This window comes from Oncorhynchus nerka, unplaced genomic scaffold (genome assembly GCF_034236695.1).
Source record: "Oncorhynchus nerka isolate Pitt River unplaced genomic scaffold, Oner_Uvic_2.0 unplaced_scaffold_1063, whole genome shotgun sequence".
Lineage (NCBI taxonomy): Eukaryota > Metazoa > Chordata > Actinopteri > Salmoniformes > Salmonidae > Oncorhynchus > Oncorhynchus nerka.
The window spans coordinates 179,551-196,290 of record NW_027040251.1 but is presented as its reverse complement, the minus strand read 5'-3'; the positions used below and the strand labels follow the sequence as shown (position 1 = coordinate 196,290).

Here is a 16,740-nt window from a genome sequence, read left to right as displayed (position 1 = left end):
CCAGTCTAGCTATAACGTTAAACTAACTAACGTCAGGGAGTACCCAGTCTAGCTATAACGTTAAACTAACTAACGTCAGGGAGTACCCAGTCTAGCTATAACGTTAAAACTAACTAACGTCAGGGAGTACCCAGTCTAGCTATAACGTTAAAACTAACTAACGTCAGGGAGTACCCAGTCTAGCTATAACGTTAAACTAACTAACGTCAGGGAGTACCCAGTCTAGCTATAACGTTAAAACTAACTAACGTCAGGGAGTACCCAGTCTAGCTATAACGTTAAACTAACTAACGTCAGGGAGTACCCAGTCTAGCTATAACGTTAAAACTAACTAACGTCAGGGAGTACCCAGTCTAGCTATAACGTTAAACTAACTAACGTCAGGGAGTACCCAGTCTAGCTATAACGTTAAAACTAACTAACGTCAGGGAGTACCCAGTCTAGCTATAACGTTAAACTAACTAACGTCAGGGAGTACCCAGTCTAGCTATAACGTTAAAACTAACTAACGTCAGGGAGTACCCAGTCTAGCTATAACGTTAAACTTAACTAACGTCCGGGAGTACCCAGTCTAGCTATAAGTTAAGCCCAACTAACGTGAGGAGTACCCAGTCTAGCTATAGCGATAAACCCAACTGCGTCAGAATACCCAGTCTCGCGTTAAAACTAACTAACGTCGGGGAGTACCCAGTCGCATAACGTTAAACCAACTGCGTCAAGTAGCCAGTCTAGCTATAACGTTAAAAACTAACTAACGTGAGGAGTACCCAGTCTAGCTATAACGTTAACCAACTAACGTCAGAGTACCCAGTCTAGCTATAACGTTAAAACTAACTAACGTCAGGGAGTACCCAGTCTAGCTAAACGTTAAACTAACTAGATCCGGGTACAGTCGCTATAACGTTAAACTAACTAGCGTCAGGGTACCCGGTGGCTATAGCGTTCTCTTTTAGGTACCCAGTCTATAGCTATAACGTTAAACCCAACTGCGTCAGGGAGTACCCAGTCTAGCTATAACGTTAAACTAACTAACGTCAGGGAGTACCCAGTCTAGCTATAACGTTAAACTAACTAACGTCAGGGAGTACCCAGTCTAGCTATAACGTTAAACTAACTAACGTCAGGGAGTACCCAGTCTAGCTATAACGTTAAAACTAACTAACGTGAACGACGCTGGACCAATTGTAGGACTCCCAATCACGGCCGGATGTGATACAGCCTGGAATCGAGCCGAGGACTGTAGTGACGATTCTTACACAGACATCAGTGCCTTAGACAACTCGAATCCAATCCAACTGCTGAAGCTCTGTTCACCACCCGACAAAAGTATAGCTAACCAATTACTGTTTAATCCGGTACTGTCCAAATATGTTATACAATACTGATAAAGATGACGTTAGCCACTTTTGGTAGCTTCAGCTCAATCAGCTTTCTGTTGAAAAAAACAAAACTCGATAGCTTTGAGTTAACATTTTTTCCCCCGATTTATAGACGATGGACATACGGAACTGAATATGCAACTCAACAAACACAGTTGTTGTTATTTGCAGCAGTAAGTGAATAGTTTTGTGTTTACAATGATTTATCATCTCGCTACATGGTAGATGGGATGGCTGCCAACGATGTGCGCTCCTCAGTCCGTTGTGGTTCTGGATGGCCAGACTGCTCGCAAGAGAGACACTGTCATGGGAGGAAGCATACATGGGAGGAAGCATACATGGGAGGGAGGAAGCATACATGGGAGGAAGCATACATGGGAGGAAGCATACATGGGGAGGAAGCATACATGGGAGGAAGCATACATGGGAGGAAGCATACATGGGAGGAAGCATACATGGGGAGGAAGCATACATGGGAGGAAGCATACATGGGAGGAAGCATACATGGGAGGAAGCATACATGGGAGGAAGCATACATGGGAGGAAGCATACATGGGAGGAAGCATACATGGGAGGAAGCATACATGGGAGGAAGCATACATGGGAGGAAGCATACATGGGGAGGAAGCATGGGGAGGAAGCACATGGGAGGGGCATACATGGGAGGAAGCATGGGGAGAAGCATACATGGGGAGAAACGCCCCATGGGAGAAGCATACATGGGAGAAGCATACATGGGAGGAAGCATACATGGGAGGAAGCATACATGGGAGGAAGCATACATGGGAGGAAGCATACATGGGAGGAAGCATACATGGGAGGAAGCATACATGGGAGGAAGCATACATGGGAGGAAGCATACATGGGAGGAAGCATACATGGGGAGGAAGCATACATGGGAGGAAGCATACATGGGAGGAAGCATACATGGGAGGAAGCATACATGGGGAGGAAGCATACATGGGAGGAAGCATACATGGGGGAAGGAGGGAAGCATACAGGGGAGGAAGCATGGGACATGGGAGGAAGCATACATGGGGAGGAAGCATACAGGGGAGGAAGCATACATGGGAGGAGGGAGCATACATGGGAGGAAGCATACATGGGAGGAAGCATACATGGGAGGAAGCATACATGGGAGGAAGCATACATGGGAGGAAGCATACATGGGAGGAAGCATACATGGGAGGAAGCATACATGGGGAGGAAGCATACATGGGAGGAAGCATACATGGGAGGAAGCATACATGGGAGGAAGCATACATGGGAGGAAGCATACATGGGAGGAAGCATACATGGGAGGAAGCATACATGGGAGGAAGCATACATGGGAGGAAGCATACATGGGGAGGAAGCATACATGGGGAGGAAGCATACATGGGAGGAAGCATACATGGGGAGGAAGCATACATGGGAGGAAGCATACATGGGAGGAAGCATACAGGGCTTACATCTTGTTATTGATACCATGTGTTTTGAGGTGTTTTGACTGATTTCATGTCAATGCAAATGTATTTTTTTTAAACGTGATAATGATGTATTTGAAACAACATGTGGTCATTGTGCAAATGTTGTTTCGTTTTTTTTTTCCTTCCAATAAACATCGGAGACGAAATATAGTTTCCACGTTAACAATCTTAAGACATCTGTTTTGGTTGCACGCATTTTGTTGCTAAAAGCGACAGCTGGAGAACACCGGCTATTGAGGTAAATGAAGGATACGACAGTTAAATGTTTAAATCGGGTTTAAGATGGGAGTGAACTGCTAATATCATTAAGGAACAGAAATGATCTCAGATTTAAACACGATTTAGTTCATATTCTCTGTGTGTGTGTGTGTGTGTGTCTGTTCAGAATACGCCATAGTGCTGCTGTGTTCTGTACTATAGGAGATACAGGAAAGCAAAACAGAGCGAGGACATAGAGAGAAGGAGGCCCGCACAAAGACAAACACGACATATTCAAGACAGAAAGTAGTCCTTGCTAAACATTACTTCTCAAAACAAATATGCCGCGACTGCTACATCCTGTGTGTATGACTATGAGCGATCTATCTTAAAGATATAAATACTAACGTTCATGGGGAAAGAGTGAAGTCATAGGTTTGCACCTACAGTTTAATGTCTTATCTTTATGGATGGGCTAACATCCTAGAATTGTGTAATATAACTCACAAACATTGTGAATATTTAGTTGGGGGAAAGGACGGTATGCTGGTATGTACAGGAGGTGTTGGAGGAGTATTTGTTTCTGTGTAACTCGTTTGTAGAAATAACGTCCTGTAGCTAATTGACCTGAATCAGATTTTATTACCACAAATATGATAAAAAGCATGACTTAAGGGTGTTGGGTGCCCCATTAGTTAATAGTAATGTACCCCCCCATTAGTTAACAGTAATGTGCCCCCCATTAGTTAACAGTAATGTGCCCCCATTAGTTAACAGTAATGTGCCCCCCATTAGTTAACAGTAATGTGCCCCCATTAGTTAACAGTAATGTGCCCCCATTAGTTAACAGTAATGTACCCCCATTAGTTAACAGTAATGTACCCCCCCATTAGTTAACAGTAATGTGCCCCCATTAGTTAACAGTAATGTGCCCCCCATTAGTTAACAGTAATGTGCCCCCATTAGTTAACAGTAATGTGCCCCCTCCCCCATTAGTTAACAGTAATGTGCCCCCATTAGTTAACAGTAATGTGCCCCCCATTAGTTAACAGTAATGTGCCCCCATTAGTTAACAGTAATGTCCCCCCCATTAGTTAACAGTAATGTGCCCCCATTAGTTAACAGTAATGTGCCCCCATTAGTTAACAGTAATGTGCCCCTCCCCATTAGTTAACAGTAATGTGCCCCCTCCCCATTAGTTAACAGTAATGTGCCCCCTCCCCCATTAGTTAACAGTAATGTGCCCCCATTAGTTAACAGTAATGTGCCCCCCCATTAGTTAACAGTAATGTGCCCCCCCATTAGTTAACAGTAATGTGCCCCCATTAGTTAACAGTAATGTGCCCCCATTAGTTAACAGTAATGTGCCCTCTCCCCATTAGTTAACAGTAATGTGCCCCCATTAGTTAACAGTAATGTGCCCCCATTACTTAACAGTAATGTGCCCTCCCCCATTAGTTAACAGTAATGTGCCCCCCATTAGTTAACAGTAATGTGCCTCCATTGTATTTCATTGCCAATCAAATATTGGACATGGTTTATGAAAACATTGCAACCAAATGAAACATACTTTTCCCAACTATTTTTCGTCATGGAAAATTAGTTTTGCACTTGTACTTTCTAATAAATAAACATTTATCGACATCATATTCCATTGAATTAATATTAAATGTTGGTTATTTGGCGTCAAGAGAGCACAGCGCAGGAAGAAAGCAGTGAGATACGCAACCTAGCGTCATATTTCTGCAAACGCTCACTGCTAGCGTGCTTCATTTCTGTCACGCAAGGATCAAGTCCCACGGAGTCAGCCCCAGGTCTTCAGGCCTGAGCCCCCCATTAGTTAACACCCCCCATTAGTTAATCCCCACGGAGTCAGCCCCAGGTCTTCAGGCCTGAACCCCCCCCATTAGTTAACCCCCCATTAGTTACCCCCATTAGTTAACCCCCCCATTAGTTAATCCCCCACGGAGTCAGCCCCAGGTCTTCAGGCCTGAGCCCCCCCATTAGTTAACCCCCCATTAGTTAATCCCCACGGAGTCAGCCCCAGGTCTTCAGGCCTGAGCCCCCACCCATTAGTTAACCCCCCATTAGTTAATCCCCGAGTCAGCTCCCAGGTCTTCAGGCCTGAGCCCCCCTCATTAGTTAACCCCCATTAGTTAATCCCCGAGTCAGCCCCAGGTCTTCAGGCCTGAGCCCCCCCATTAGTTAATCCCCGAGTCAGCCCCAGGTCTTCAGGCCTGAGCTCCCCCATTAGTTAACCCCCCATTAGTTAATCCCCGAGTCAGCCCCAGGTCTTCAGGCCTGAGCTCCCCCCATTAGTTAACCCCCATTAGTTAACCCCCCATTAGTTAATCCCCCGAGTCAGCCCCAGGTCTTCAGGCCTGAGCCACCCCCCATTAGTTAATCCCCCGAGTCAGCCCCAGGTCTTCAGGCCTGAGCCCCCCCATTAGTTAATCCCCGAGTCAGCCCCAGGTCTTCAGGCCTGAGCCCCCATTAGTTAACCCCATTAGTTAACCCCCCATTAGTTAATCCCCCGAGTCAGCCCCAGGTCTTCAGGCCTGAGCCCCCCATTAGTTAACCCCCATTAGTTAATCCCCCCGAGTCAGCCCCAGGTCTTCAGGCCTGAGCCTCCCCCATTAGTTAACCCCCCCCATTAGTTAATCCCCACGGAGTCAGCCCCAGGTCTTCAGGCCTGAGTCCCCCATTAGTTAACCCCCCCATTAGTTAATCCCCCACGGAGTCAGCCCCAGGTCTTCAGGCCTGAGCCCCCCCCATTAGTTAATCCCCGAGTCAGCTCCCAGGTCTTCAGGCCTGAGCCCCCCCATTAGTTAATCCCCCGAAGTCAGCCCCAGGTCTTCAGGCCTGAGCCCCGCCCCCATTAGTTAACCCCCCATTAGTTAATCCCCCGAGTCAGCCCCAGGTCTTCAGGCCTGAGCCCCCCCATTAGTTAACCCCATTAGTTAACCCCACCCCATTAGTTAATCCCCCGAGTCAGCCCCAGGTCTTCAGGCCTGAGCCCCCCCCATTAGTTAACCCCGAGTCAGCCCCAGGTCTTCAGGCCTGAGCCCCCCATTAGTTAATCCCCACGGAGTCAGCCCCAGGTCTTCAGGCCTGAGTCCCCCCATTAGTTAACCCCCCATTAGTTAATCCCCCCACGGAGTCAGCCCCAGGTCTTCAGGCCTGAGCCTCCCCCATTAGTTAACCCCCATTAGTTAACCCCGAGTCAGCCCCAGGTCTTCAGGCCTGAGCCCCCCATTAGTTAACCCCTCCCCATTAGTTAATCCCCACGGAGTCAGCCCCAGGTCTTCAGGCCTGAGTCCCCCCATTAGTTAACCCCCCCATTAGTTAATCCCCACGGAGTCAGCCCCAGGTCTTCAGGCCTGAGCCCCCCCATTAGTTAATCCCCCGAGTCAGCCCCAGGTCTTCAGGCCTGAGCCCCCCCATTAGTTAACCCCCCCCCCATTAGTTAACCCCCCATTAGTTAATCCCCGAGTCAGCCCCAGGTCTTCAGGCCTGAGCCCCGCCCCCATTAGTTAACCCCTCATTAGTTAATCCCCCGAGTCAGCCCCAGGTCTTCAGGCCTGAGCCCCCCATTAGTTAACCCCATTAGTTAACCCCACCCCATTAGTTAATCCCCCGAGTCAGCCCCAGGTCTTCAGGCCTGAGCCCCCCCCATTAGTTAACCCCCGAGTCAGCCCCAGGTCTTCAGGCCTGAGCCCCCCATTAGTTAACCCCCCATTAGTTAATCCCCACGGAGTCAGCCCCAGGTCTTCAGGCCTGAGTCCCCCCATTAGTTAACCCCCCATTAGTTAATCCCCACGGAGTCAGCCCCAGGTCTTCAGGCCTGAGCCTCCCCCATTAGTTAACCCCCCATTAGTTAACCCCCGAGTCAGCCCCAGGTCTTCAGGCCTGAGCCCCCCATTAGTTAACCCCCCATTAGCACCCCCGGAGTCAGCCCCAGGTCTTCAGGCCTGAGCCTCCCCATTAGTTAACCCCCCACCATTAGTTAACCCCCCATTAGTTAATCCCCCACGGAGTCAGCCCCAGGTCTTCAGGCCTGAGTCCCCCATTAGTTAACCCCCCCATTAGTTAATCCCCCATGGAGTCAGCCCCAGGTCTTCAGGCCTGAGCTTCCCCCATTAGTTAACCCCCAATTAGTTAATCCCCCGAGTCAGCCCCAGGTCTTCAGGCCTGAGCCCCCATTAGTTAACCCCCCGGAGTCAGCCCCAGGTCTTCAGGCCTGAGCCTCCCCATTAGTTAACCCCCCCATTAGTTAATCCCCCACGGAGTCAGCCCCAGGTCTTCAGGCCTGAACCCCCCATTAGTTAACCCCCCATTAGTTAATCCCCACGGAGTCAGCCCCAGGTCTTCAGGCCTGAGCCCCATTAGTTAACCCCCCGAGTCAGCCCCAGGTCTTCAGGCCTGAGCTCCCCCATTAGTTAACCCCCCCCATTAGTTAATCCCCCACGGAGTCAGCCCCAGGTCTTCAGGCCTGAGCCCCCCATTAGTTAACCCCGAGTCAGCCCCAGGTCTTCAGGCCTGAGCCCCCCATTAGTTAACCCCCCGGAGTCAGCCCCAGGCTTCAGGCCTGAGCCTCTCCCCATTAGTTAACCCCCATTAGTTAATCCCCACGGAGTCAGCCCCAGGTCTTCAGGCCTGAACCCCCGGATGTTCTGTCTAGCGACGTCCCTGCTTCAGCCCTGTCTAGACTAGATGCATTATCTTAGGGCTGAAGTTATCCTGTCTGGACTAGATGCATTATCTTAGGGCTGAAGTCAGCCTGTCTAGACTAGAGGCATTATCTTAGGGCTGAAGTCAGCCTGTCTAGACTAGATGCATTATCTTAGGGCTGAAGTCAGCCTGTCTAGACTAGAGGCATTATCTTAGGGCTGAAGTCAGCCTGTCTAGACTAGATGCATTATCTTAGGGCTGAAGTTATCCTGTCTGGACTAGAGGCATTATCTTAGGGCTGAAGTAATCCCGTCTGGACTAGAGGCATTATCTTAGGGCTGAAGTAATCCCACCTGGACTAGAGGCATTATCTTAGGGTTGAAGTCAGCCTGTCTGGACTAGAGGCATTATCTTAGGGCTGAAGTAATCCCACCTGGACTAGAGGCATTATCTTAGGGCTGAAGTCAGCCTGTCTAGACTAGATGCATTATTTTAGGGCTGAAGTAATCCTGTCTAGACTAGATGCATTATCTTAGGGCTGAAGTCAGCCTGTCTGGACTAGAGGCATTATCTTAGGGCTGAAGTAATCCTGTCTGGACTAGAGGCATTATCTTAGGGCTGAAGTCAGCCTGTCTGGACTAGGCATTATCTTAGGGCTGAAGTAATCCCACCTAGACTAGAGGCATTATCTCAGGGCTGAAGTCAGCCTGTCTAGACTAGATGCATTATTTTAGGGCTGAAGTAATCCTGTCTAGACTAGATGCATTATCTTAGGGCTGAAGTCAGCCTGTCTGGACTAGAGGCATTATCTTAGGGCTGAAGTAATCCTGTCTGGACTAGAGGCATTATCTTAGGGCTGAAGTCAGCCTGTCTGGACTAGGCATTATCTTAGGGCTGAAGTAATCCCACCTAGACTAGAGGCATTATCTCAGGGCTGAAGTCAGCCTGTCTGGACTAGAGGCATTATCAGAACTATATTCATCATAGGAACTCATCAAAACAGTCCAAAACACTTGTACAGGTTTTTAATTATCATCATCTACAGCTAAAAGAAGAAACACTTTAGGAAAAGAATAAATACATACAGATATGAACAAATGGGGCTCCTCCCAATACAGAATACAATGTTAACTATGTAGCAGTTAAAGTCAGGTGGTCTGTGCAAAGCCCCATGCCAGAGCCATATAACAAATGCCTTACACATAGTCATAAATATATCGCTAATACAGTCCTGCTATTGTCCAACCAGTCTGGATGGAATCCCGCTATTGTCCAACCAGTCTGGATGGAATCCCGCTATTGTCCAACCAGGCTGGTTGGAATCCTGCTATTGTCCAACCAGGCTGGATGGAATCCTGCTATTGTCCAACCAGGCTGGTTGGAATCCTGCTATTGTCCAACCAGGCTGGTTGGAATCCTGCTATTGTCCAACCAGGCTGGTTGGAATCCTGCTATTGTCCAACCAGGCTGGTTGGAATCCTGCTATTGTCCAACCAGTCTGGATGGAATCCTGCTATTGTCCAACCAGTCTGGATGGAGTCCTGCTATTGTCCAACCAGTCTGGATGGAATCCTGCTATTGTCCAACCAGTCTGGATGGAGTCCTGCTATTGTCCAACCAGTCTGGATGGAATCCTGCTATTGTCCAACCAGTCTGGATGGATTCCTGCTATTGGCTGACAGCTGTAGGTGGAGTGACCAGGCGGTCAGCGTGTCTGTAGGCTCGTTCCAGTAGGGTCTGGGCATCCTGGACCGGCCCTGATGTCTGGAGGATCTTGGCCAGGCGACGGGCCGTGGTGACGGAGTGTTCAATGAACCAGACACACCATCTGCTCCTAGAAGGAGAGGGACAGTTAGAGCACTATTTCATCTTACGTTGCTCAGAAGTTGCCAAACTGTTTCTCCTTCAAGATTTTTTTTTGGTACTTTTTTTTTTCGGACCCTTCTTCCTCCCCATTTCATTCCAATTGGTAGTTTGTCTCGTCCCATATCACTGCAACGTACGGACTCGGGGAGGCGAAGGTCGAGAGCCATGCGTCCTCCGAATACGACCCTGCCAAGCCGCACTGCTTCTTGACACACTGCTCCCTTAAACCCGGAAGCCAGCCGGAGGAAACAACTGGTGAGACGAGTCAGCGTGCACTGCGCCCGGCCCGCCACAAGGAGTCGCGAGAGGGCTTAAGGGACAAGGACATCCCGGGCCGGTCAAACCTCCCTAACCCGGACGACGCTGGGCCAATTGTGAGCTGTCTCGTATGTCTCCCGGTCACGGCCGGCACGGCACAGCCCGGGATCGAACTCGGGTTTGTAGTGACGCCTCTAGCACTGCAATGCTGCGCTACCCAGAAGGCCAAGTTCGTATTGTTTTAAATAGCGACTACCGTTCAAAAGTTTAGTCACTTAGTCCTTGTTTTTGAAAAAAATAAAATAAATTCAAACTAAAAATATATTAAATTAAAAACTGGCAGCTTCATTAAATAGGTACCCCAGAAACACCAGTGTCAACATCAACAGTGAAGAGGCGACTCCGGATGCTGGCCTTCTAGGCAGAGTTCCTCTGTCCAGTCTCAACGTCAACAGTGAAGAGGAGACTCCGGGATGCTGGCCTTCTAGGCAGAGTTCCTCTGTCCAGTCTCAACGTCAACAGTGAAGAGGAGACTCCGGGATGCTGGTTTTTAGGCAGAGTTCCTCTGTCCAGTCTCAATGTCAACAGTGAAAGAGGAGACTCCGGGATGCTGGCGCTTCTAGGCAGAGTTCCTCTGTCCAGTCTCAACGTTTCAACAGTGAGTGAGACTCGGGGATGCTGGCCTTCTAGGCAGAGTTCCTCTGTCCAGTCTCAACGTCAACAGTGAAGAGGAGACTCCGGGATGCTGGCCTTCTAGGCAGAGTTCCTCTGTCCAGTGTCAACGTCAACAGTGAAGAGGAGACTCCGGGATGCTGGCCTTCTAGGCAGAGTTCCTCTGTCCAGTCTCAACGTCAACAGTGAAGAGAGACTCGGGATGCTGGCCTTCTAGGCAGAGTTCCTCTGTCCAGTCTCAACGTCAACAGTGAAGAGGCGACTCCTGGATGCTGGCCTTCTAGGCAGAGTTCCTCTGTCCAGTCTCAATGTCAACAGTGAAGAGGAGACTCCTGGATGCTGGCCTTTCTCTGAACAAGAACAGACTGACGAGTTTCAGAAGAAAGTTCTTTGTTTCTGGCCATTTTGAGCCTGTAATCGAATCCACAAATGCTGATGCTCCAGATACTCAACTCGTCTAAAGGCGGCCAGTGTTACTGCGTCTTTAAAATCAGCACAACAGTTTTCAACTGTGCTAACATAATTGCAAAAAGGTTTTCTAAAGATCAATTTGGATTAGCGAACACAACGTGCCGTTGGAACACAGGAGTGATGGTTGCTGATAATGGGCCTCTGTACTCCTATGTAGATATTCCATTGGATCACAGGAGTGATGGTTGCTGATAATGGGCCTCTGTACGCCTATGTAGATATTCCATTAAAAATCAGCCGTTTCCAGCTACAATAGTCATTTACAACATTAACAATGTCTACACTGTATTTCTGATCAACTTGATGTTATTTTAATGGAGGGGAAAAGTGCTTTTCTTTCAAAAACGAGGCCATTTCTAAGTGACCCCAAACTTGTGAACGGTAGTGTTTCTGTCATAGACCTCCAGGTTATTCTGAGAGGTTACACTCCAGGTTACACCTCCAGGTTATTCTGAGAGGTTACACTCCAGGTTACACCTCCAGGTTATTCTGAGAGGTTACACTCCAGGTTACACCTCCAGGTTATTCTGAGAGTCAGCAGAATGTCGTGTCTGGCCACTTCCTCTTTGACAGAACTCAGATCACAGCTGCAATAAAACCACAGCTATGAAAACCTGAGGCTATCACTAGAACTGTTCATGGTTACCAATATGCATGGAAACCTGTGTGTGTGTGGGTGTGTGTGTGTGTGTGGGGGTGTGTGTGTGTGGGGGTGTGTGTGTGTGGGGGTGTGTGTGGGGGGGGGTGTGAGGGTGTGTGTGTGTGTGTGTGAGGGGGTGTGGGTGTGTGGGTGTTATAGCTTGCTCGCTGACCTGTAAGGGTCTGTCTTTGCGCTGAGGTACAGGGGAGACGCAGGACTCCTTGTTCTGACAACTGGAGGATCTGAAACAACATGGAGAAGAGGAGGGGGGAGGGGGAGGGAGAGGAGGGGGAGAAGAGGAGAGAGTAGGGGAGAAGAGGGGGAGAAAGGAGGAGGGGAGAAGAGGAGGGGGAGAAAGGAGGAGGGGAGAAGAGGAGGGGGAGGGAGAAAGGAGGAGGGGAGAAGAGGAGGGGGAGGAGGGAAGAAGAGGAGAGAGTAGGGGGAGAAGAGGAGAGGGGAGAAAGGAGGAGGGGAGAAGAGGAGGGGGAGGAGGGAAGAAGGAGAGAGTAGGAGAAAGGGAGGGGGAAGGAGGAGGGAGAAGAGGAGAGAGTAGGGGGAGAAGAGGGGGAAGAGGAGAGGTAGGGGAGAAGAGGGGGAGGAGGAGGGAGGGAGAAAGAGGAAAGAGAAGAGGGGAGAAGAGGGGGGAGGAAAGAGAAGAGGGGAGGAGGAGACATAAACAGAAGCACAAACAGAAGACTGAAATGACCTTTGACCAGGGCCTGTTCCCTATATAGTGTATTAGACCAGGGCCTGTTCCCTATATAGTGCATTAGACCAGGGCCTGTTCCCTATAGTGTATTAGGGCCTGTTCCTATGTATTAGACCAGGGCCTGTTCCTATATAGTGCATTAGACCAGGGCCTGTTCCCTATATAGTGTATTAGACCAGGGCCTGTTCCTATATAGTGCATTAGACCAGGGCCTGTTCCCTATATAGTGCATTAGACCAGGGCCTGTTCCCTATAGTGCATTAGACCAGGGCCTGTTCCCTATATAGTGTATTAGACCAGGGCCTGTTCCCTATATTAGTGCATTAGACCAGGGCCTGTTCCCCTATATAGTGCATTAGACCAGGGCCTGTTCCCTATATAGTGCATTAGACCAGGGCCTGTTCCCTATATAGTGCATTAGACCAGGGCCTGTTCCCTATATAGTGACCAGGGCCTGTTCCCTATATAGTGCATTAGACCAGGGCCTGTTCCTATAGTGCATTAGACCAGGGCCTGTTCCCCTATATAGTGCATTAGACCAGGGCCTGTTCCCTATATAGTGTATTAGACCAGGGCCTGTTCCCTATATAGTGCATTAGACCAGGGCCTGTTCCCTATATAGTGCATTAGACCAGGGCCTGTTCCCTATATAGTGCATTAGACCAGGGCCTGTTCCCTATATAGTGCATTAGACCAGGGCCTGTTCCTATATAGTGCATTAGACCAGGGCCTGTTCCTATATAGTGCATTAGACCAGGGCCTGTTCCCCTATAGTATTGCTGTTCCCTATATAGACCAGGGCCTGTTCCCTATATAGTGCATTAGACCAGGGCCTGTTCCCTAGTATAGTGCATTAGACCAGGGCCTGTTCCTATATAGTGCATTAGACCAGGGGCCTGTTCCTATATAGTGCATTAGACCAGGGCCCGTTCCTATATAGTGCATTAGACCAGGGCCCGTTCCCTATATAGTGCATTAGACCAGGGCCCGTTCCTATAGTGCATTAGACCAGGGCCCGTTCCCTATAGTGCATTAGACCAGGGCCCGTTCCTATATAGTGCATTAGAGGCCCGTTCCTATAGTGCATTAGACCAGGCCCGTTCCTATATAGTGCATTAGACCAGGGCCCGTTCCCTATATAGTGCATTAGACCAGGGCCCGTTCCCTATATAGTGCATTAGACCAGGGCCCGTTCCCTATATAGTGCATTAGACCAGGGCCCGTTCCCTATATAGTGCATTAGACCAGGGCCCGTTCCCTATATAGTGTATTAGACCAGGGCCCGTTCCCTATATAGTGTATTAGACCAGGGCCCGTTCCCTATATAGTGTATTAGACCAGGGCCCGTTCCCTATATAGTGTATTAGACCAGGGCCCGTTCCCTATATAGTGTATTAGACCAGGGCCCGTTCCCTATATAGTGCATTAGACCAGGGCCTGTTCCCTATATAGTGCATTAGACCAGGGCCTGTTCCCTATATAGTGTATTAGACCAGGGCCTGTTCCCTATATAGTGTATTAGACCAGGGCCTGTTCCCTATATAGTGCATTAGACCGGGGCCTGTTCCCTATATAGTGCATTAGACCGGGGCCTGTTCCCTATATAGTGCATTAGACCAGGGCCTGTTCCCTATATAGTGCATTAGACCAGGGCCTGTTCCCTGTATAGTGCATTAGACCAGGGCCTGTTCCCTATATAGTGTATTAGACCAGGGCCTGTTCCCTATATAGTGTATTAGACCAGGGCCTGTTCCCTATATAGTGCATTAGACCAGGGCCTGTTCCCTATATAGTGCATTAGACCAGGGCCTGTTCCCTATATAGTGCATTAGACCAGGGCCTGTTCCCTATATAGTGCATTAGACCAGGGCCTGTTCCCTATATAGTGTATTAGACCAGGGCCTGTTCCCATTTTCTAGTAGTGTATTAGACCGGGCCTGTTCTGAGAAGTGCGGAGGGAGGCCTACAGAACGCAGCTGTTCATATAGTATTAGACCAGGGCCTGTGGGGAAAGCCTATATAGTGTATTAGACCAGGGCCTGTTCCCTATATAGTGTAGAAGACCAGCTGGGCCTGTTCCCATACAGAATGTATTAGCCTTTGACCACAGCTTTTGGGCCCTGGGGAAAATATTGCAGTATCAATGAAAGAACCAACAATGAATGTCACAATGACCAGATGGGGCCTATGCTCAGACCAGATACCCAAATATGGGCTTAGTTCCCATTTTCTAGTCCTTCTATTACAAAACCAGCTGTGGGGCCTTCTGAAGAAGCCCAGCTGTGGGGAAGGCCTACAGAACGATTAGCTGTGGGAAAGCCATACAGAATGGAACGGCCCAGCTGTGGGGAAAGCCATACAGAATGGAACGGCCCAGCTGTGGGGAAAGCCATACAGAACGACCCAGCTGTGGGGAAAGCCATACAGAACGGCCCAGCTGTGGGGAAAGCCATACAGAATGGAACGGCCCAGCTGTGGGGAAAGCCATACAGAATGGAACGGCCCAGCTGTGGGGAAAGCCATGCAGAATGGAACGGCCCAGCTGTGGGGAAAGCCATACAGAAGACCCAGCTGTGGGGAAAGCCCAGCTCCAGCTGTGGGGAAAGCCATACAGGCCATACAGAATGGAACGGCCCAGCTGTGGGGAAAGCCATACAGAATGGAACGGCCCAGCTGTGGGGAAAGCCATACAGAATGGAACGGCCCAGCTGTGGGAAAGCCATACAGAATGGAACGGCCCAGCTGTGGGGAAAGCCATACAGAACGACCCAGCTGTGGGAAAGCCATACAGAATGGAACGGCCCAGCTGTGGGGAAAGCCATACAGAATGGAACGACCCAGCTGTGGGGAAAGCCATACAGAACGACCCAGCTGTGGGGAAAGCCATACAGAACGGCCCAGCTGTGGGGAAAGCCATACAGAACGACCCAGCTGTGGGGAAAGCCATACAGAACGGCCCAGCTGTGGGAAAGCCATACAGAACGGCCCAGCTGTGGGGAAAGCCATACAGAACGACCCAGCTGTGGGAAAGCCATACAGAACGACCCAGCTGTGGGGAAAGCCATACAGAACGACCCAGCTGTGGGGAAAGCCATACAGAACGGCCCAGCTGTGGGAAAGCCATACAGAATGGAACGGCCCAGCTGTGGGGAAAGCCATACAGACCCAATGGAACGACCCAGCTGTGGGGAAAGCCATACAGAACGACCCAGCTGTGGGGAAAGCCATACAGAATGGAACGGCCCAGCTGTGGGAAAGCCATACAGAACGACCCAGCTGTGGGGAAAGCCATACAGAACGACCCAGCTGTGGGGAAAGCCATACAGAATGGAACGGGCCAGCTGTGGGAAAGCCATACAGAATGGAACGGCCCAGCTGTGGGGAAAGCCATACAGAACGGCCCAGCTGTGGGAAAGCCATACAGAACGACCCAGCTGTGGGGAAAGCCATACAGAACGACCCAGCTGTGGGGAAAGCCATACAGAACGACCCAGCTGTGGGGAAAGCCATACAGAACGGCCCAGCTGTGGGAAAGCCATACAGAATGGAACGGCCCAGCTGTGGGAAAGCCATACAGAACGGACCAGCTGTGGGGAAAGCCATACAGAACGGACCAGCTGTGGGGAAAGCCATACAGAACAGAACGACCCAGCTGTGGGAAAGCCATACAGAACGACCCAGCTGTGGGGAAAGCCATACAGAACGACCCAGCTGTGGGGAAAGCCATACAGAACGACCCAGCTGTGGGGAAAGCCATACAGAACGACCCAGCTGTGGGGAAAGCCATACAGAACGACCCAGCTGTGGGGAAAGCCATACAGAACGGCCCAGCTGTGGGGAAAGCCATACAGAACGACCCAGCTGTGGGAAAGCCATACAGAACGACCCAGCTGTGGGGAAAGCCATACAGAATGGAACGGCCCAGCTGTGGGAAAGCCATACAGAATGGAACGGCCCAGCTGTGGGGAAAGCCATACAGAACGGCCCAGCTGTGGGAAAGCCATACAGAACGACCCAGCTGTGGGGAAAGCCATACAGAATGGGACGGCCCAGCTGTGGGGAAAGCCATACAGAATGGAACGGCCCAGCTGTGGGGAAAGCCATACAGAATGGAACGGCCCAGCTGTGGGGAAAGTATACAGAACGGCCCAGCTGTGGGGAAAGTTTACAGAAATCCACCCAGCTGTGGGGAAAGCCACAGAACGACCCAGCTGTGGGGAAAGCCATACAGAACGACTCAGCTGTGTAAGCCACACAGAATGGAACGCCCAGCTGGGGGAAAGCCATGAGTGAGAATGAACGCCCAGCTGTGGGGAAAGCCATACAGAATGGAACGGCCCAGCTGTGGGGAAAAAGCCATACAGAATCCACTCCAGCTGTGGGGAAAGCCATACAGAACGCAGAACG

General features: G+C 50.0%; 1 protein-coding gene across 10 annotated transcripts in view; it reads right to left on the bottom strand.

Moving 5' to 3' along the window:
* cenpq (centromere protein Q) overlaps positions 1-16,740 on the bottom strand; it is a 58,553-nt gene that overhangs the window by 7,590 nt on the left and 34,223 nt on the right. For 4 of the 10 annotated variants that reach the window (XM_065016254.1, XM_065016252.1, XM_065016257.1 and 1 more), the window contains 2 exons: positions 11,797-11,866; positions 8,728-9,551 (listed from right to left, as the gene is read on the bottom strand). In XM_065016254.1, the coding sequence (XP_064872326.1) occupies positions 9,355-9,551; positions 11,797-11,866 (267 nt within the window). In that variant the 3' untranslated portion in view covers positions 8,728-9,354. Of the gene's footprint in view, positions 1-8,727; positions 9,552-11,411; positions 11,572-11,796; positions 11,867-16,740 lie in introns of those variants that run through there. The other 6 variants (XM_065016258.1, XM_065016253.1, XM_065016259.1 and 3 more) reach the window with 5 other exon arrangements.